Source organism: Saccopteryx leptura, chromosome 3, assembly GCF_036850995.1.
Source record: "Saccopteryx leptura isolate mSacLep1 chromosome 3, mSacLep1_pri_phased_curated, whole genome shotgun sequence".
NCBI lineage: Eukaryota > Metazoa > Chordata > Mammalia > Chiroptera > Emballonuridae > Saccopteryx > Saccopteryx leptura.
The window spans coordinates 81,100,521-81,121,975 of record NC_089505.1 but is presented as its reverse complement, the minus strand read 5'-3'; the positions used below and the strand labels follow the sequence as shown (position 1 = coordinate 81,121,975).

Below are 21,455 nucleotides of genomic sequence, written 5' to 3'. Positions count from 1 at the left end.
GCCCCCTGAGGATGGATGACCGTGAACAAAGAACCATTCCCAGACATTCGTTGACCTTGACTTTGAGTGGCGGTGCCCCAGCCCGGTCCTCTGTCCTAGACACAGAAACCGGAAAGAGTGAGCGAGGCTCGCACCTAAATCCCACCTCCAAACAAGCGTGTTTTGTTTGGGAAATTGGATGTGTCATCCTTTCAAAGGGTCCCTGGGCTCCCACTGGTCTCAGCGGAGAGGGTGGGGCCGCATGCTAGGGTTCAGCAAGCCAGTTTCCATCAGTAAGAGAGCAAGAAGGGAGGCTGGGAACAAGACAGGAGGAGACACTCACCGACTGGACTCCTCACCTCCACGGCCAGCTGCCAGCCAGCAGCCACAAGCTGTCTATTGGCCTTTGGGGAATCTGGGACGTGACGTGTTCCTGGACCATTGGCTGCCACGGGAAGGGCCAGCCCCTGTGGAGGAGGGAGGGGCAGCTGGTTTACCTGTTCTCCTGGGGGGGGGGGGGCCTCCGGTGAGCACAGCCTTCACCTGTCCTTCGCTTTGAAACAACTGGGAGTATCACCTGGCATTCACTGACCACTCGCTCAGGATGCTGTGTGTTGACTCAGCTTTCTCTGGGAAATGCTCTGACCTGAGTTCCCCGTTGAACCTCTTGTAAGCACACCTGTCTGCCATCAGAAGATTCTTCTCCAACATTCTAAAGCGTCTACCTTGGGGAGCAGACATACCAGTTACCTGATGCCTCCAGGCTCTCTGTAACTGGTTATTTCCTGAAGTCTTCTATTTATTTCTTTTAAAAATTGATTTGAGAGAGAGAGAGAGAGAGAGAGAGAGAGAATGTCGATTTGTTGCTCTACTTAGTTGAGTATTCACTGGTTGATTCCCGTATGCGCCCTGATGGGAGAATCAACCCCACAATTTTGGCATATGGGGATGATGCTCTAACCAATTGGGCTACCCAGTCAGAACTGAAGTCCTTTTCTTTTTTTTTTTTCTTGTCCTTTGGCTTGATGGAGATATATTAACCGGCAACATTGTGTATAGGTTTAAGCTTGATGTGATACATTTATATATTGCAAGATGTAAGGCTATCGCCTACTGAGTCCTTCCCACACTTCACTGCAGGTTAGACCCACCTGAGGGTGAGACCCACCTGGGGGTACTTTTCAAATCCCCAACGCCTGAGCCCCACCCCGTTCCCATGGTCAGTGTGGCTGGGCCAGGAGCTACCCTATGCCCTTTTAAAGGTCCCCTGTGGAATACAGTGTATTACCGAAATCGGTGAGCACCATCTTACATTTTGCCCCAGTCTTCCGAAGGCATGTTCCCTTAGGGCTTGAGGAGATGGGGTGTCTCCTAGGCCGTTTGGGGGAGCACCTCAGTGGGTGGGTCTCTGGTTTTGCAGGGCCCACCTCTGAGCCCAGGGACCCCAGCAAGGCCCTCAGAGTAGCCACAACTATTCATGCGGTGCGGTGGGGCACGGGGGTCATCCCAGGCATGTGATCAGCAGCAGCTGTTCAATTCTGGGCTCTGGAGAATGAATGAGAAAACAAATTGATAAAAGACCTTGACTTTGCCTGACCTGGCGGTGGCGCAGTGGATAGAGCATCAGACTGGGATGCGGAAGGCCCAGGTTCGGGACCCTGAGCTCACCAGCTTGAGCATGGGCTCATCTGGCTTGAGCAAAAAGCTCACCAGCTTGGACCCAAGGTTGCTGGCTCCAGCAAAGGGTTACTCGGTCTGCTGAAGGCCCGCAGTCAAGGCACATATGAGAGGGCAGACAATGAACAACTAAGGTGTCGCAACGAAAAACTGATGATTGATGCTTCTCATCTCTCTCTGTTCCTGTCTGCCCCTATCTATCCCTCTTTCTGACTCTCTCTCTGTCCCTGTAAAAAAAAAAAAAAAAAAAAAAGACCTTGACTTTGCACGGGTCTTTCTTTATTGTCTACCCCTCGAGAACGAGCTGGGGTTCCTCTGGAAGTATTATAAAATAATATTGAATGTCAATGAAAATTGAAAAATAAAAATAAATTTTAAAAAAGAAAGAAAAAGAGCCCCTGGCCAGATAGCTCTGTTGGTTAGAGCATTGCCCCAAAGCACAGAGGCTACCCGTTGATGTTCCTGTGTTTCTCTTTCTTTCTTTCTCACTCTCTCTAGAATCTAAATAAATAAATAAATAAAATTTTATTTTGCCCCAGTCTGTATGAATTTATTTACTTATTTATTGAAAAGAGAGGAGGTAGAGACAGACTTCCACATGTGCCCCCACCGGGATCCACCTGGCATGCCCACTAGGGGGCAATGCTTTGCCCAGCGGGGCCATTGCTCAGCAACCGAGCTCTTCTTAGCACCTGAGGCTAAGGCCATGGAGCCTTTCTCAGCACTGGGTGGAGGGGTGGGGGTAACTCGCTCCAATCAAGCCATGGCTGCAGGAGGGGAAGAAAGAAACAGAGGGAGAGACAGAGAGAGAGAGAGAAGCAAGAGGAAGTGGGGTGGAGAAGCAGATGGCCGTTTCTTCTACGTGCCCTGATCGGGAATCAAACCCCAGACATCCATATGCCAGGCTGACGCTCTACCACTGAGCCAACCGGCCAGGGCCAATAAATAAAAATTTAAAATAAATAAAGCTCACAAAGAGTGGGGTTGAGGATCTCCCCTACTCTGACTTTTGCAACGAAAACACCTTCTGAGGGTTAAGAAACCATCCTGATACCGGATTGTTACTTTGTGTAGAAAAAGATGAGCATTTCCAAAGGAAAATAAAACAGCTCTCTGATTGCTTTCTGGGTCACTGAGTGACGGATGTTGTCCTAACCCTTTTAATGATGTCCTGGGTAGGTGGGACCTGAAAAACTTCAGGGTCTGCCCCAGGACTCAAAGCCCCTCCCTCATACTCATCCCGACAACTTCTCAGGGTCCTGTGGCTGACGCTCAGGAGACAGAGAACGTGGGTCCCCCCCCCCAAGATCCACCTGGGGCTGCGTTCAGTCCACCGCATGCCCGAGAAAACTTGCGTTAGTTGCTTTTACACTATGAATGGATGAAACTCGCTTTTAAAAAAGATGAGTCACATTTCTTTTTTTTTTTTTAAAGAGCCCATTCAACATGACATGATTCCTTTTTCCATCACTTACTTGCTGGGGTCAGGGCTCAGGGCAAGCCACCCCCAAGATACTTCACCACAGCACATCCTGTATTTCCCCATGTATAAGGTGCACCTTTTTGGGGAAAAATCTGGGATCTAAAAACTGGGTGCATATTCTACAAGTGGTTGTAGATTTTTTTAAATTTGCATTTCCCGCTTTTTCATGTGGATGAGGAGTTGTATGAATGTTATGATAAATAAAACTTGAGTTCAATAACTTGATGGAATATGTTTTGTCTTTTTTTCAAATTTCGGGCCTCAAAATTAAGGTGTGTCTTATATACATGGGAGCGTCTTCTATATGGGGAGATACAGTAGGTTATTTTGAGAAGACGGTTTGGGGGGGTTTTTTACTCGTTTTTATTTATTTACTTATTTTTATTCATTTTTAGAGAGATCGAGAGAGAGAGAGAGAGAGAGAGAGAGAGAGAGAGAAGGGGGGAGGAGCAGGAAGCATCAACTCCCATATGTGCCTTGACCAGGCAAACCCAGGGTTTCGAACCAGTGACCTCAGCGTTCCAGGTCGATGCTTTATCCACTGCACCTGCACAGGCACCACAGGTCAGGCCTACGGTAGGTTGGTTTTTTTATTTTATTTTATTTTCCTGAAGTTGTTAATGGGGTGGCAGTCAGACAGACTCCCGCATGTGCCTGACCAGGATCCACCCGGCATGCCCACCAGGGGGCGATGCTCTGCCCATCTGGGGTGTTGCTCTGTTGTATCCAGAGCCATTCTAGCGCCTGAGGCAGAGGCCATAGAGCCATCCTCAGCGCCCGGGCCAACTTTGCTCCAATGGAGCCTTGGCTACAGGAGGGGAAGAGAGAGACAGAGAGGAAGGAAAGGGGGAGGGGTGGAGAAGTAGATGGGCCTGGCTGTGTGCCCTGGCTGGGAATCGAACCCAGGACTCCTGCACACCAGGCCGACGCTCTACCACTGAGCCAACCAGCCAGGGCCCGGTAGGTTATTTTGAATTAAAATCATTGAAGAAGCTTCTTGTACCTAGAGGGGTTATGCTGAGTGAAATAGGTCAGGCAGAGAAAGACACATACTTTGTGGCTTCAGTTATGTGTAGAAACTGAAAAACAAAATAAACAAAACAGAAACAGACTCATAGAAAGAGGACAAACTGATGGTCACCAGAGGGAGGGAGTTGAGGGGGTTGGGGGACAGTTGATAAAGGGGAGGGATGGAGAGTACAGATTGGCAGTTACAGAACAGTCACAGGGATGTAAAACATGGCACAGGGAATGCAGTCAGTAATATGGTAATCACTATGGATGGTGCCAGGTGGGCGCTAGTCTTACCAGGGGGAATGCTTCATACATTATATGAATGTCTAACCACAATGCTGCATGCCTAAATTTGATATAAAGGAATAGCAAGTGTTGGCCTTGGCCGGTTGGCTCAGTGGTGGAGTGTCGGCCTGGTGTGCAGGAGTCCCGGGTTTGATTCCTGGCCAGGGCACACAGAAGAAGCGCCCATCTGCTTCTCCTCCCCTCCCCCACTCCTTCCTCTCTGTCTCTCTCTTCCCCTCCCGCAGCCAAGGCTCCATTGGAGCAAAGTTTGCCCGGCGCTGAAGATGGCTCTGTGGCCTCTGCCTCAGGCATTAGAGTGGCTCTGATTGCGGCAAAGCGACGCCCCAAGATGGGCAGAGCATCACCCCCTGGTGGGCATGCCGGGTGGATCCCGGTCGGGGGCATGCGGGAGTCTGACTGCCTCCCTGTTTCCAACTTCAGAAAAAAAAAAAAAAAAGGAATAGCAAGTGTTAACTGTAATTGCAAAGTTGAAAATGGTTTTTAAAAGGAAAGATGACCATGCATGAAAAAAATCCTGACCTCTCTGTCCCCCTAAAAGCAGGACAGGCCCCACCCATGTCCCTGCGGGCTGCCTGACAACCTTGTGACAAGAATGAAAAGAATCAAGTTGAAAGCTTGTAGAAAGGAACCTGGCAACACTCAAGCCCTCACTTTGACTGGAGTCCCCACGGACCAAGGCCCTCCAATATGCCTACCAAATGGGCACAGACTTTCTTGGTTAAAAGCTACACAGGTATTGACCAGGTGGTGGCACAGTGGATAGAGCATAGGACTGGGACACGTAGGACCCAGGTTCAAAACCCTAGGATCGCAGGCTTGAGCATGGGCTCATCTGGCTTGAGCATGGGTTTGCTGGTTGCTGGCTTGAGTGTGGGATCATAGACATGACCCTATGGTCGCTGGCTTGAGCCCAAAGGTCGCTCTCTAGCTTGAAGCCCAAAGTCGCTGTCTTGAAGCCCAAGGTCACTGGCTTGAGCAAGGGGTCACTGACTATGCTGTAGCCCTCCAGTCAAGGCACATCTGAGAGAACAATCAATGAACAACTAAAGTACAGCAAATACGAGTTGATGCTTCTCATCTCTCTCCCTTCCTGTCATCTGTCCCTATCTGTCCCTCTCTCTCTGTCTCTGTTAAAAAAAAAAAAGCTACACAGGTTCTCACAAATGTATTGTTTCTTTGTCTAAAAAGTACAAAAAGCTGCCTAGTTCCATTGTTTCTCTGAGCCCTGTTTTACGATATAAGCATCATGTTTTAATTTCCCATGAGCACATAGTAAATTGGTCTTTCCAAGTGTTCGTCTAATATGGTGTCAATTTTCTTTCTTTTTTTAAAAAAAATTTTTATTTATTGATTGATTTTAGAGAGAGGGCAGAAGGGAGGGAGAGAGAAAGAGAGAGAGAGAGAGAGACATTGATTTGTTATTCCACTTATTCATGCATTCATTGGTGATTCTAGTATGTGTCCAGACTGGGGATCGAACCCACAACCTCAGTGTAGCAGGATGACACGGTAACCAACTGAGCCACCCAGCCAGGGTCAATTTTCCTATTTCATTATTAGTTCAGATGTATAAAGTAAACAAAGGCACTGGGGGAGTTCTCCCTCCCGGACACGGAATTATCTCTCTTGGAATTGTTTTCCTTTCTAACAGGTGATGCACGCGTCGACGGGTCAATGAACAGCACTCCAACCATTTTCAAGTTGCCTTCGTGCACGTTTTTAATTAAATTCTCTCAGCACTTTTTAACAGGTGAGACAGACGTTTGTTTCCCAGAGACAGCGTTGACATGATCTATCCAAAGACATCAGAACCAGGGGTGGCAGTGAGCCTGATCCTCCTCACTGTGGTGTCCCCAAATCACTGTCTAATCTGAACTGCTCCCTGGGAGGTACTGTTGAAGACAGGACCATCGGTACCTCCCAGGGAGCAGTTTGGGGTGAGAGGGTTATACCCAACACCATTTTCCAGAACTAACTGAGCCATTCCAGACACAGAATGGCCCACAGAGCACGCAGCAGTTTCCCCCATTTCTTCACCAGGGACAAAGCTACGCAAAGGAGGTCGCCGGCTCAGTCCACCCACGCCGCCTGGTCCGAGCCCTCCGCACTCCAGTCCTGGGCTATCTTCAGGGTGTCTAAGGTCACTCTGGGGCCCTCCAGCCTGTCCATCATGTCTACTTCGTGACTCTGTTTCCTCTCCCTGTGAAGTAGAGAAACGAGGTATTTTGGGGTTTTTTCTTTCTGTCCTGGAAAAAGTAGGCAAGATCTCTAGGACACACATGCACCACCCAGGAGACCCCTTCAGTCTGTCCCATGGACAGATCAAGACCAGTGGGGATGCTCTCCAGAGCTCAGGGATGGAGTCCAAGTTTTGCTTCCACCAGGCACTAGTTGTGGTAGGCAGCCTTCCCATTGGCCCTCAATGGTCCTCCCTCCATTATTCAAGCTCTGATGCAGTTCTCTCTCTCACTGACCCACAGGATAGGGAAGAAGGGATGGCACATCACCTTCTTGATGCAGTAATAAAAGACCCTGGCTCAGGCCCTGGCCAGCTGGCTCAATGGTAGAGCATTGGCCCAGCATGTGGAAGTCCCAGGTACGATTCCTGGTCAGGGCACACGAGAAGCGTCCATCTGCTTCTCCACTTCTCTCCCTCTTTTTTCTCTCTGTCCCTCTCTTCCCCTCCTGCAGCCAAGGCTCCATTGGAGCAAAGTTGGCCCGGGTGCTGAGGACGGCTCCATGGCCTCTGCCTCAGGCCCTAGAATGGCTCCAGTTGCAACAGAGCAACAGCCTAGATGGGCTGAGCATCGCCCCCTGGTGGGCATGCCGGGTGAATCCCAGTCAGGCGCATGTGGGAATCTGACTGCCTCCTCGCTTCTCACTTCAGAAAAATACAAAAAAGAAAAAGAAAAAAAAAAAAAACCCTGGCTCTACTTTGGGCTCTCTCTTTCTCTCTCTTTCTCTCTCTCTCTCTCTCTCTCTCTCTCTCTTTATCTCTCATTCCAGAGGAAGCCGGCAGCTTCCCCACAAAGAGCACATGAGGTCTCCTGCCAATAGCCACCTGGGTGCCCTTGAAAGTGGACCCTTCAGTCCCCAGCAAACTCCAGTCAGTAGGTCGACTGAGACCTCCCAGAACACCATGAGGTGGAAGCACCTGGCTAACCCCTCCTGTATATCTGACCCTCAGAAATTTTATATGAAAATTAGCGTAGCCCTGGCCAAGTGGCTCAGTGGATAGAGCATTGACCCAATGCCCCAGAGGTCATGGGTCCGACCCCTGGGCAGGGCAGGTATGAGAAGCAACCCGTGAACACACAACTGAATGGAGCCATTAGTGAAACAACAAATTAACGCTTCTCTCTTTCTCTCTCTCTCAAATCAACAAAAAACAATTTTAGATGATTTTTTTCTTTATTTTCCTTTTTTTTTTTTTTTGAGAGAGAGAGAGAAAGACAGGAAGGGAGAGAGGATGAGAAGCATGAACTTGTAGGTGCATTCACTTTCGTTATCCATTGAGCTTCTCATATGTGCCTTGACCGGGGTGGAGCCAGTGACCCCTTGCTCAAGCCAGTGACCTTGCGCTCAAACTGGCGAGCTTTGGGATTCTGTGGACGATCCCCCTGTTCAAGCCGGTGACCCTGCACTGACAAGCCTGTGCTCAGAGCCAGCGACCTTGGGGCTTCCAACTAGTGACTTCAGCGTCCCAGGTCAACGCTCTGTCCACTGAGCCATACCACGATTATTTTGAAGACTCAGTTGGAATTTATAAAAAGTTCCTAGAGTTGAAGATATGTGACTCCCCTCTCTCCATTCCCTCTCCATTAGTTCTTCTTTCTTTGTCTTCTTCTCTCACATTTATTGTGGACAGGAGTGGATTGTGGAGAGGAAGGGACAGAAGAATGAAATCACTGGTCAGAGAGAAGGGCCATCTTCCTTGTCCACCTGCTACTCATACACTGCTGCTTCTCTGAGTTGTTTTTTATGATTATGTTTTTAATTCTCATCCCTGCCATCTGAGAACTTTCTGGATGCTTTCCTCAAGTCATCATGGGTTGGCCACCAACTCAAACTTTTATTTCCTTTGATTCACAGTGTTGGGCCATGGCCAGCTCCCTCCGATGACCACCACTCCTTAGGTCAGCACTCAAACTCCACCACTCCTTTTGAATTCTGATATCTTTGATCTCTGAGCCAAAAATATCCAAACAAAGATGTCAAATAAACAACCCAAGTGGACACCTTAAGGAACTAGAAAAAGAAGAACAGATCAAGCCCAAAGTTAGCAGAGGACAGGAAATAATAACAATTAGAGCAGAAACAAGTAAAACAGAGACCAGGCAGACCATAGAAAAGATCAGTGAAACCAAGAGCTGCTTTTTTAAAAAGATCAACAAAATGGACAAAGCTTTAGCCCCACACTGACTATGAAAAAGAGAGAGAGAGGACTCTAATAAAATCAGAAATCAAAGAGGAGACGTCAGAACTGATACCACAGAAATATACAGGATCGTGAGAGACTGTTATAAAATATACCTCACCAAATTGGGCCTCTGAGTAGGAATCGGTCAACTCCTAGAAATATACAACCTGCCAAGACTGAATCAGGAAGAAATAGAAAAACTGAACAGACCACTAACAAGTCAGGAGACAGAAGCAGTAATCAATAACTTCTCTACCAAGACAAGCCCAGGACCAGATCATTTCCCAGAAAAACCCTCGTGTACTGTTGGTGAAAACGCACATTGGTGCGGCCACTGTGGAAAACAATATGGAATTTCCTCAAGAAATTAAAAATTAGAACTTCCATTTGATCCTGCCAGTCCACTTCTGGGAAGATATCCAAAGGCAACAAAACCAGGATCTTAAAGCGATCTCTTTACCCTCATGTTCACCATTGTAGTGGCTATTGTAGTGTTTCAATAGCCAACTATGAAAACAATTGGTATTTGTCAATGAATGAAGAACATGTGGTGTAGACACACGGTGGAAAAGTATACAGCCACTAAAGAGAAAGAAAGTTCTGCCGTTTGCAACAATATGGTTAAATGTGGAAGGGCATCATGCTAAGTAAAATCAGCCTGAAACAGAAAGACAAACACTGCGTGATCTCATGTACATGTGAAATCTAAAAAAGTTGAATTCATAAAACCAGAGAGTAGAAAGGTAAGTACTGCTCAGGGTACAAACTTTCAGTTATACGCTGAGTCACTTTCAACGGTCTCATGTATAATACGATGGTTATGCTTTTATAAAATTGTATGGTGTACTTGAAGTTTGCTAAGAGGAGACAGCATAGGTTTCCTCACCACAAGAAAAAAAAAGGCAACCACATGAGGGGACGCTTGCGTTAATTCACTGAATTGTGGTGATCATTTCACAATGGGCATATATTAAATCATTACTTTGCATACCTAAGAAAATCATGTTGTTCAACCTAAATATATACAATTTTTATTTTTCCATCACGACTCTATAAAGATGAAAGAATTAGCCTGACCAGGTGTGGGCACGGTGGATAGAGTGTCAGCCCAGGATGCTGAGGACCCAAGTTTGAAACCCTGAGGTTGTCGGCTTGAGCATGGGCTCACCAACTTGAGTGTGGGTCACCAGCTTGAGCGTGGGATCATAGACATGACCCCACAGTCATGGCTTGAAGCCCAAAGGTCACTGGCTTAAACCCACAGTCACTGGCTTGAGCAAGGGTTCACTGGCTCAGCCGGAGCCCCCAGTCAAGGCACATATGAGAAGCAATCAATTAACAACTAAAGTGTCATAACGATGAGTTGATGCTTCTCATCTCTCTCCCTGTCTGCCTCTGTCCTTGTCTCTCTCTTGCTAAAAAACAACCCACCGGCCCTGGCCGGTTGGCTCAGTGGTAGAGCGTCGGCCTGGCGTGCGGGGAACCCGGGTTCAATTCCCGGCCAGGGCACATAGGAGAGGCGCCCATTTGCTTCTCCACCCCCCACCCCCCCCCTCCTTCCTCTCTGTCTCTCTCTTCCCCTCCTGCAGCCAAGGCTCCATTGGAGCAAAGATGGCCCGGGTGCTGGGGATGGCTCCTTGGCCTCTGCCCCAGGTGCTAGAGTGGCTCTGGTCACAGCAGAGCGACGCCCCGGAGGGGCAGAGCATCGCCTCCTGGTGGGCAGAGCATCGCCCCTGGTGGGCGTGCCGGGTGGATCCCGGTCGGGCGCATGCGGGAGTCTGTCTGACTGTCTCTCCCCGTTTCCAGCTTCAGAAAAAATACAAAAAAAAAAACAAAACAAAAAACCCACAACCCACCATTATTTAAATTAAAAAATTTTAACTTATACTTAAAGTATAAACAAATGTAATCTACAATAAATACGTAAGTACATCAATATAATAAATTACATAACTTATTTTCAATGATTCCATTTCAAACACTGTTATCGACATAGAATACAAAATTTACCATTTCGACCATTTGTAAGCACAATTCAGCGGCATTAAGTATGTTCGCGGTGTTGTACAATCACCCCCATCCACCCCTTTTCCATCACTTTCCATGATCCACAACAGAAACTCTACCCATTGAACGATACCATCTCCTTCCCCATCACCCTCTCTGCCTTGTCCACAGTAACCCCTTCCGCGTTGTACTCTACCCATTCAGCGATACCATCTCCTTCCCCATCACCCTCTCTGCCTTGTCCACAGTAACCCCTTCCGCGTTGTCCCTGTGAATTTGTTTCCTGTAGCTACATCATCGAACTGGAATCATAATGTTGTTGTCCTGCTGTGACTTCCGTTACTCCCATAATGTTGTCAAGGTTCATCCGTGTTGTAGCCTGTTTGTCAGAACAGAATTTCCTTGCTTTCTGAGGCTGAGTAATAGACCACCGTGTGTCTAGACCACGTTTAGTTAACACATTCATCTGTCGCTGGGCACCCAACTAGTGTCTGCCCTTTGGCTGCTGCAGAGAACGCAGCTCTGCCCATCGGGGTGAACTAGCTGGGTCCCCACTTGCAGCCTCTCTGGGAATATACCCGGTGGAGATGCTGGCTTACCAGGGTGTGATTGCACGACGTACATCCCCACCAGCTGTGCACTAGAATTCTCTCCACATCTTTACCATCGCTCACTGATGATTTTCCATTCAAGAGAAAATACCCAGCTCTGGCAAAGTAGCTCAATGGATAGAGCTCATCCCAGTGCACTGAGGTCACAGGTTTGATCCCCCAGTCAGGACACATACAAGAAGCTGCCAACGAGGGCACAACTAAATGGAACAACTTTAGTAAAACAAAGAGTTGATGCTTCTCTTTCTCTCTCTCTCTCTCTCTTTCTCTCTCTCTCTCACACACACAAATCAATGGAAAAATATTTTTGAAAAGAAAATACCCATTCTAATGGGTAACCACTTTTAAAAGGTAAAAAGCACTCATTTCTAGGTCAGTGGTGCAATCTGGACCACCCTAGGGTCCACGTAACCTCACATTCTCACAAGGATTCATGAAAGCAAACTGAGAAAGACGAGGTTTATGTAGGTTAAGTTCAGCTAGAACCATGCATGGCACACACCAGTAGTTGGCACCATGCCCGACACCCAAACCCGGAAGCCATGCAGCTGCACTGAGCATTCTCCTTACTGAACAGGGAAGCTTGGTGGGCAGGGTGGGGTCCAAGCCAGTAGTGCTGACCCCTGCCTGCTTGCTACCCTACTCCCTGCCTGATTCTTTCTCTTTCGTGAATATAGCTTTCTTGATTTTTAAAAATTGCCTGACCTGTGCTGGTGCAGTGGATAAAGCCTCAACCTGGAACGCTGAGGTCACCGGTTCAAAACTCTGGGCTTACCTGGTCAAGGCACATATGGGAGTTGATGTTTCCTGCTCCTCCCTCCTTTCTCTCTCTCTCTCTCTCTCTCTCTCTCTCTCCTCTCTACAATGAATACATTTTTAAAAAATAGAATTAAAAATTTTATCTGCTAATGGCCACCGTAGACCTCCGAACACCAGGAGGCCCTGCGACATCTCTTCCAGGCATTCGGATTTTGCTAGATCGCACGGTCCCTTGGCCCTCACACTCTGAGATCTGGAAGGGGGGGAATGGGAATTTAAGACTTCACTTGGGGATAGAAAAACGGGGTTCCAGAGACTGGTGAGGATTTTACCAATGGACACTCCAAGGTGCTGACGTGGGCCAATGGGACTTAGTGAACTCCAGTGTCTTTTATTGTAACTGTCTGAAAGGAGAGAGAGAAAAAACAACAAAGAAATAAACCCCTCTCCTCACTCACCCCTGAAGGGAATTAGGTTTCTGGGTCCTTCCTGTCAAAAACATCTCCCAAAGCAGAAAGAGACAGCAGTTGGAGGGCCGGCCCCATCCCTGATATATTGGCTCAGAGATCCCTTCCCATTGGCTGAGACTGGGCAGTGTTCTTTCTCCGAGTGCTGCCCACGGATTTGAAAGCTTAGGGGAGACTCGGGGGTGGGGGTGGGGGGGTAATGGAGGGAGACCCAGCTGCTCCCACAGGTGCTCCTGCGGGAAGGCCCCTCTCTCCTCTCAGACGCAGAGCAAGCAATGTCGTAGGCAAATGGCAGGTTTGGAGAGCGCCCCAAACTCCTGGAGACCCTCTGAACCTTCTCCTTCCCACATGGAAATGTGAAGAGCCATCTTCACTGGGTGATCTCCTTTACTTGTCTGGTCTCCTGGACTTGGAGTGCCATTCCCCTGAGCCAAGTGAGGGTCTCAAATTCCCGGGACCCAACCCCGGCCCAAGGCAGCAGAGGTCGGGTCAACGGGAGATGTGCAAGACAGAGTGTGGAGGACACACACACACACACACACACACACACACACGACACACATCACTAGTCGTTTTTGCTCTGTTTCTTCTGACCTGTGCGACAAGCAAAAACAAGTGCCCGTACATATTCACCTGTTCCTTTCCAGTTCTTTATTAATTCATAATGAACAGAAAGAACCTAAGCCCATGCTTTTAATCGAAGCCATGGTTCAGGGTTCATGGGTTCAGCATCCCTGATGACTTGATAGGACGCCACCGTGTTGACTCATGTGGATGGACTGTGCGTACAACAGCAAATGAATTCAATATTGTATTGAATTCATGTACTGACATGCAATATTGTATTAGTGATCATATATATATATATATATGATCATATATATATATTTCTTTTTTTTCTTTTTTTTTTCTTTTTTTGTATTTTTCTGAAGCTGGAAATGGGGAGAGACAGACAGACTCCTGCATGCGCCTGACCGGGATCCACCCAGCACGCCCACCAGGGGGCGACGCTCTGCCCACCAGGGGGCGATGCTCTGCCCCTCCGGGGCGTAGCTCTGTTGCCGACCAGAGCCACTCTAATGCCTGGGGCAGTGGCCAAGGAGCCATCCCCAGCGCCTGGGCCATCTTTGCTCCAATGGAGCCTCGGCTGCAGGAGGGGAAGAGAGAGACAGAGAGGAAGGAGAGGGGGAGGGGTGGAGAAGCAGATGGGTGCTTCTCCTGTGTGCCCTGGCCGGGAATCGAACCTGGGACTTCTGCACGCCAGGCCAACGCTCTACCACTGAGCCAACCGGCCAGGGCCTATATATTTCTTAAGAAGTGATCTCCCTGATAAGTCTAGTCCCCACCTGGCACGACACATAGTTATTACAATTTTATTGACTGTATTCCTTGTGCAGGACTTTATATCTCTGTGACTATTTTTATAACTGGCAATTTGTACTTCTTAATCCTTTCCCCCTTTTTAACCCATTTTTTTTTTCATCCTTTCTTTTTTAATCAGTCAATGACAGTTGAAATTGAATACTTTATTGGTTTCAGGTGTTCAGCATTATGTTTAGACAACCATACCCTTTACCAGGAGATTCCCCCTCCAGAAGTCCATTGCCCACCTGATGTCATCTATTGTTATTCAAATATTATTGACTGTGTTCCCTGGAACACAGTATGGAGATTCCTCAAAAAAAAAATTTAAATGTTATGACCCAGTGACTCCTCTTCTGGGTATTTTATCCGAAGGACTCCAAACCACGACTTCGAAAAGGTTCATGCATTCTTTCTCATTCTTATGCCTTTCCTGGATGGCTTGCTAATGGCCAGTTTCAAATGGCTTCTTTTCCTCTCCCTGTCTATCTGAAACAATAAATCGAAAGAAATCAAGCCCTGGCCAGATAGCTCTGTCCATCGGAGTGTTGTCCTGGAGCATGGAGGTTACTGGTTCGATTACCCAGTCGGGGCACATACAGGCAGCTCGATGTTCCTGCCCTGCCTCTAAACACACAGGCACACACACACAACCCTGCTCATTTAAGTTAAAAATTGTGGATGTCCTCAGTTAATACCTTCTATGCATCTAGTAGCGGCTTTCAGACTAGTCTGCCTCGTTTCTGACTTCAGAAGGGAAGGTTTGACTTGAGTGATTTATGTAGATTGGTTGATTGATTTCAGAGAGAGAGGAAAGGAGAGAGAGAGAGAGAGAGAGAGAAACATTGGTTTGTTGCTCCACTTACTTAAGCACTTATTGGTTGCTTCCTGTATGTGCCCTGACCCGGGATCAAACCCTCAACCTTGGTGCATCAGGACAATGCTCTAACCCACTGAGCTACCTGGCCGATGCCTTATTGACTTATGTTTTCATTTTCTTTTTCGATTAGTTTCCATTCAGTGGAGTTGCTGCCTCTGATCTTACAGCCTTCCGCACACGTCCTCTCATCTCTCTGTTGTGTGGTCTTCCAGGTGCTCGGAGAGCAGTAGTCACACTGAGGGCTTTCTGCTGGGAGAGAGGACTTCATTTACATCAGAATAGTGTGGGTTTTATGTAATTAGAAGCCATCTCTGCACCCCACCCCCTCCCACTAACGATTTACACCTGGATCAGAAGGGAGTCAAAGACTAAATGCAGCAGTTGGGTCTTGGTGGCTTCTGGACCTGGCAGGAGTTATTTCTGACCTTTCGGAGGGGGTGGAGGGGTGAGAAGAGAACCCTCAACCAGAACGCCCAGGGACAGACCTTCAGGCGGCTGAGGTTGACGAGTCTCAGGCTGGGGAGGGAACGGAGTTGACTTTTTCTCTGAGGTCTCCTGCATGGGGACACTTGTACCAGATTAGAAGTCTGAGTGGTAAGTGATGTGTCCTTTCTTTATTTGTGACAGAGACAGAGAGAGGGACAGATAGGGACAGACAGACAGAAAGAGAGAGAGAGAGGAGAAGCATCAATTCTTTTTTTTTAATAAATAAATTTTTATTAATTTTAATGGGGTGACATCAATAAATCAGGGTACATATATTCAAAGAAAACATGTCCAGATTATCTTGTCATTCAATTATGTTGCATACTCATCATCCAAAGTCAGATGTCCTCCGTCACCTTCTATCTAGTTTTCTTTGTGCCCCTCCCCCTCTCCCCCTCTCCCTCCTTCCCTCTCCCCCCCCCCGCCCCCCCTATTCACCACACTCTTGTCCATGTCTCTTAGTCTCGTTTTTATGTCCCACCAATGTGTGGAATCCTGCAGTTCTTGTTTTTTTCTGATTTACTTATTTCAGTCCGTATAATGTTATCAAGATCCCACCATTTTGTTGTAAGTGATCCGATGTCATCATTTCTTATGGCTGAATAGCATACCATGGTGTATATGTGCCACATCTTCTTTGTCCAGTCTTCTATTTTTTTTTTACAGTAATTAAAGCCTTTAAGCAAACTCTTGGCCAATACAGCAAGAATCCAAAAAAGAGTAGTGTCCTTAACATGTTCACCAAGTCCACCCAACACTGTTGTCCATGTCTCTGAGTCTCATTTTTATGTCCCACCTATGTATGGAATCATATTGATTTTAGTTTTTTCTGATTTAGTTTATCAAGGTCCTTAGTTTATCAAGGTCCATCCATGTTGTTGTAAAAGATCCGACGTCATCATTTCTTATGGCTGAGTAGTATTCCATAGTATATATATACCAAAGCTTTTTAATCCACTCGTCCTCTGACGGACACTTGGGCTGTTTCCAGATCTTTACTATTGTGAACAATGCTGCCATAAACATTGGGTTGCATTTCTTCTTTTCAAACAGTGCTATGGTGTTCTTGGGGTATATTCCTAACAGTGGTATAGCTGGGTCAAAAGGCAGTTTGATTTTTAATTTCTTGAGGAATCTCCATACTGTTTTCCACAGTGGCTGCACCAGACTGCATTCCCACCAGCAGTGCAGGAGGGTTCCCTTTTCTCCACATCCTCGCCAGCACTTATTCTGTGTTGTTTTGTTGATGAGCGCCATTCTGGCTGGTGTGAGGTGATATCTCATTGTGGTTTTAATTTGCATTTCTTTAATGATTAGTGATGTTGAGCATTTTTTCATATGCCTATTGGCCATCTATATGTCCTCTTTGGAGAAGTGTCTCTTCATTTCTTTTGCCCATTTTTGGATTGGATTGTTTGTCTTCCTGTATTAAGTTTTACAAGTTCTTTATAAATTTTGGTTATTAACCCCTTATCAGACGCATTGTCAAATATATTCTCCCATTGTGTAGTTTGTCTTTCTTTTTATTCTGTTCTTATTGTCTTTAGCTGTGCAGAAGCTTTTTAGTTTGATAAAGTCCCATTTGTTTATCCTGTCTTTTGTTTCACTTGCCTGTGGAGACAAATCGGCAAATATATTGCTGTGACAGATGTCAGAGAGCTTACTGCCTATGTTTTCTTCAAGATGCTTATGGTTTTACAGCTTACATTTAAGTCTTTTATCCATTTTGAGTTTATTTTTGTGGATGGTGTAAGTTGGTCTAGTTTCATTTTTTTGCAGGTAGCTGTCCAATTTTCCCAACAACATTTGTTGAAGAGGCTGTCTTTACTCCAATGTATGCTCTTACCTCCTTTGTCAAATATCAGTTGTCCATAAAAGTGTAGGTTTATTTCTGGGTTCTCAGTCTGTTCCATTGATCTATATGCCTGTTCTTATGCCAGTATCAGGCTGTTTTGAGTACAATGGCCTTGTAATATAACTTGATATCCAGAAGTGTGATACCTCCTGCTTTATTCTTCCTTTTCAAGATTGCTGAGGCTGTGTTCTCTTTTGGTTCCATATAAACTTTTGGAATATGTGTTCTATATCTTTGAAGTAAGTCATTGGTATTTTAATCGGTATTGCATTGAATTTATAAATTGCTTTGGGTAATATAGACATTTTAATGATGTTTATTCTTCCTAACCATGAGCACGGTATATGCCTCCACTTGTTTATATCTTCCCTGATTTCTTTTATCAATGCTTTATAATTTTCCGAGTATAAGTCTTTAATCTCCCTGGTTAAATTTATTTCTAGGTACTTTATTTTTTTGGTTGCAATGGTAAAGGGGATTGATTCCTTAATTTCTCTTTCTGATGTTCATTGTCAGTGTATAAAAATGCCTCTGATTTCTGAGTATTGATTTTATATCCTGCCACCTTGCTGAATTCATTTATCAGGTCTAGTAGTTTTTTTACTGCGACTTAAGGATTTTCTATATACAATATCATATCATCTGCAAATAATAATAGTTTTACTTCTTCTTTTCCAATTTGGATGCCTTTTATTTCTTTTTCTTGTCTGATTGCTGTGGCTAGGACTTCCAGAACTATGTTGAATAAGAGTGGTGAAAGGGGGCACCCCTGCCTTGTTCCTGATCTTAAGGGGATTGCTTTTAATTTTTGCCCATTGAGTATGATGTTGGCTGTGGGTTTGTCATAGATGGCCTTTATCATGTTGAGGTATGTTCCCTGTATTCCCACTTTGTTGAGAGTTTTGACCATGAATGGGTGCTGGATTTTATCAAATGCTTTTTCTGCATCTATTGAAATTATCATGTGGTTTTTCTCCTTCCTTTTGTTTATGTGATGAATCACATTGATTGATTTGCAAATATTGTAACAGCCTTGCCTCCCCAGAATAAATCCCACTTGATCATGGTGTATGATTTTTTTCATATATTGCTGGATCCAGTTTGCTAATATTTTGTTGAGGATTTTAGCATCTAAATTCATCAGGGATATTGGCCTATAATTTTATTTTTTTGTGTTGTCTTTGCCTGGTTTTGGAATCAGAATTATGCTTGCCTCATAAAAGGAGCTTGGAAGTCTTCCTTCCTCTTGAATTTTTTGAAATAGCTTAAGAAAGATAGGAGTTATTTCTTCTTTGAATATTTGGTAGAATTCACTTGTGAAGCCATCAGGCCCAGGACTTTCCTTTTTGGGGAGTTTTTTGATAACTATTTCAATCTCATTTGTTGTAATTGGTCTGTTTAGGTTTTCTGATTTTTCCAGATTAATTTTTGGAAGATTATATGTTTCAAGGAATTTGTCCATTTCATCTAGGTTGTCTAGTTTTTTGGCGTACAGTTCTTCATAGTATTTTCTTACAATATTTTGTATTTCTGTTGTGTCAGTTGTTATTTCTCCACTCTCGTTTCTAATTTTATTTATTTGAGTCCTCTCTCTTTTTTTCTTGGTGAGTCTGGTTAAATCGATCTTGTTTACCTTTTCAAAGAACAAGCTCCTGGTTTCATTGATCCTCTGTATTGTTTCTTTAGCCTCTATGTCATTTATTTCTGCTCTGATCTTTATTATTTCCTTCCTTCTACTAGCTCTGGGCTTTACTTGCTATTCTTTTTCTAGTTCTTTTAGATGTAGGGTCAAGTTGTTTATTTGAGCTTTTTCTAGCTTCTTGAGGTATGCCTATAGTGCTATAAACTTCCCTCTCAGGACTGCTTTTGCTGTGTCCCATAAATTTTGAGTTGATGTATGCTCATTATCATTTGTTTCTAGGAATTTTTAAATTTCTTCTTTGATCTCATTGTTTACCCATTCGTTATTTAATAACATGCTATTTAGTTTTCAAGTGTTTGAGTATTTTTCAGTTTTTCTGTTGTGGTTGATTTCTAGTTTAATGCCATTGTGATCAGAGAAAGTGCTCGATATAATTTCAATCTTCTTAAATTTGTTGAGACCGCTTTTGTGCCCTAACATGTGGTCTATTCTAGAGAATGTACCATGAGCACTTGAAAAGAATGTATATTCTGCTGCTTTAGGGTGAAAGGTTCTGAAGATATCTATTAAATCGAGTTGATCTAATATGTCCTTTAAGTCTGCTGTTTCTTTGTTAATTTTCTTTCTTGAGGATCTATCTAATGATGTTAATGGGGTATTGAAATTCCCTACTATTATAGTATTGCTGTTGATCTTGCCCTTTAAATCCATCAAAGTCTGCTTTATATATTTAGGTGCTCCTATATTAGGTGCGTAGATATTTATAATGGTTATATCTTCCTTTTGGATTGCTCCCTTTATCATTATGTAGTGACCTTCTTTATCTCTAACTATAGCTTTTGTTTTAAAGTCCATTTTGTCTGATATAAGTATTGCTACCCCAGCTTTTTTTTCATTTCCATTTGCGTGAAATATTTTTTTTTCCATCCTTTTATCTTCAGTCTATGTGCATCTTTTGATTTAAGGTGTGTCTCTTGTAGACAGCATATGTATGTGTCCTGTTTTCTTATCCATGCAACTACCCTATGTCTTTTGATCGGATCTTTTTTTTTTTTTGAATTTTTTTACTTTTATTAATTTTTAGAGAGGAGAGAGAATGAGAGAGAGAGAGAGAAGGGGGAGGGAGGAGCAGGAAGCATCAACTCCCATATGTGCCTTGACCAGGCAAGCCCAGGGTTTTGAACCGGCGACCTCAGCATTCCAGGTTGACGCTTTATCCACTGTGCCACCACAGGTCAGACTTGATCGGATCATTTAATCCATTGACATTTAAGGTTATTATTGATATGTAATTGTTTATTGCCATTTTATTCTTTAAAACTGTATTCCTCTTTTGCTATATTCTTTGATCTGTTTACAACAGGTCCCTTAGCATTTCTTGCAGCCTTGGTTTGGTTGTAGTGAATTCCTTGAGGTTTTTTTTGTTTGTTTGTTTGTTTGTTTGTTTGTTTTTTGTCTGTAAAGCTTTTTATTTCTCCTTCAATTTTAAATGATAGCCTTGCTGGATAAAGTAGTCTTGGTTGTAGGCTCTTGTTCTGCATTACTTTGACTATTTCTTGCCATTCCCTTCTGGCCTCAAGTGTTTCTGTTGAGAAGTCAGAAGTCATCCTTATGGGGGCTCCTTTGTAGGTGATAGTCTTTTTTTGTCTAGCAGCTTTTAATATTTTCTCTTTATCACTTAGCTTTGGTATTTTAATTATGGTGTGTCTTGGTGTTGATTTCTTTGGGTTTCTCCTTAATGGAGTTCTCTGTGCTTCCTGAACATGTGAGATGTTTTCCTGCCTTAATTGAGGGAAGTTTTCAGCTATGATATGCTTGAACAAAGTCTCTATCCCTTGTTCTTTCTTTTCTTCTTCAGGAACCCCTATGATGCGGATGTTATTTCTCTTCATGTTGTCACAGAGCTCTCTTAGAGTTTTTTCAGAGTTTTTGAGTCTCTTTTCTTTTTTCTGCTCTGCTTCCATGCCTTTATTTATCATGTCCTCTAACTCGTTGATTTGATTCTCTGCTTCATCCATCCTACTTTTAATTCCTTCCATTGTGTTCTTTATTTCAGATACTGTATCTCTCATTTCTGACTGATTCTTTTTTTATTATTTCAATGTCCTTTTTTATATTTGCTATTTCTTTATTTAGGTGTTTGTAATGACCATCTATTGTTGTTCTAATATCTTTGAGCATCCTAACAATTGTTATTTTAAACTCTGCATCTGGTAATTTGGTTATATCTGATTCATTTAGGTCCTTTTCTGGGGATTTCTCTTGGTTCATTTGTGTTGCATTTCTTTGCCTTCACATTTTCTCTGTGTAAAGGAAGGTTTTGGTCACTGGAGTCCACTGGGTATGGCCTCTGTTCCCTAGATATGGTCTGTCTGCAGGCCCGCCACCCCCTCTTCTTTTGCTGCCTAGGGCTTTTGGGTTTGGGTGTTGCCGGTGCCTGCCCACTGGGGCTGTTGCTGTGGTTTCCACCTCTCCTTCATGGGAGTGGCTCAAAGCATCAATTCTTT

General features: G+C 44.7%; 1 protein-coding gene across 1 annotated transcript in view; it reads right to left on the bottom strand.

Moving 5' to 3' along the window:
* Positions 1-6,631, bottom strand: part of NLRP5 (NLR family pyrin domain containing 5) — a 48,264-nt gene extending 41,633 nt beyond the window's left edge. Inside the window, exons 1-2 of the mRNA XM_066372609.1 lie at positions 6,539-6,631; positions 323-446 (exon numbers count right to left, since the gene is read on the bottom strand). Of these exons, the coding sequence (XP_066228706.1) occupies positions 323-446; positions 6,539-6,631 (217 nt within the window). The remainder of the gene's footprint in view (positions 1-322; positions 447-6,538) is intronic.
* Positions 6,632-21,455: the final 14,824 nt, after the last annotated feature.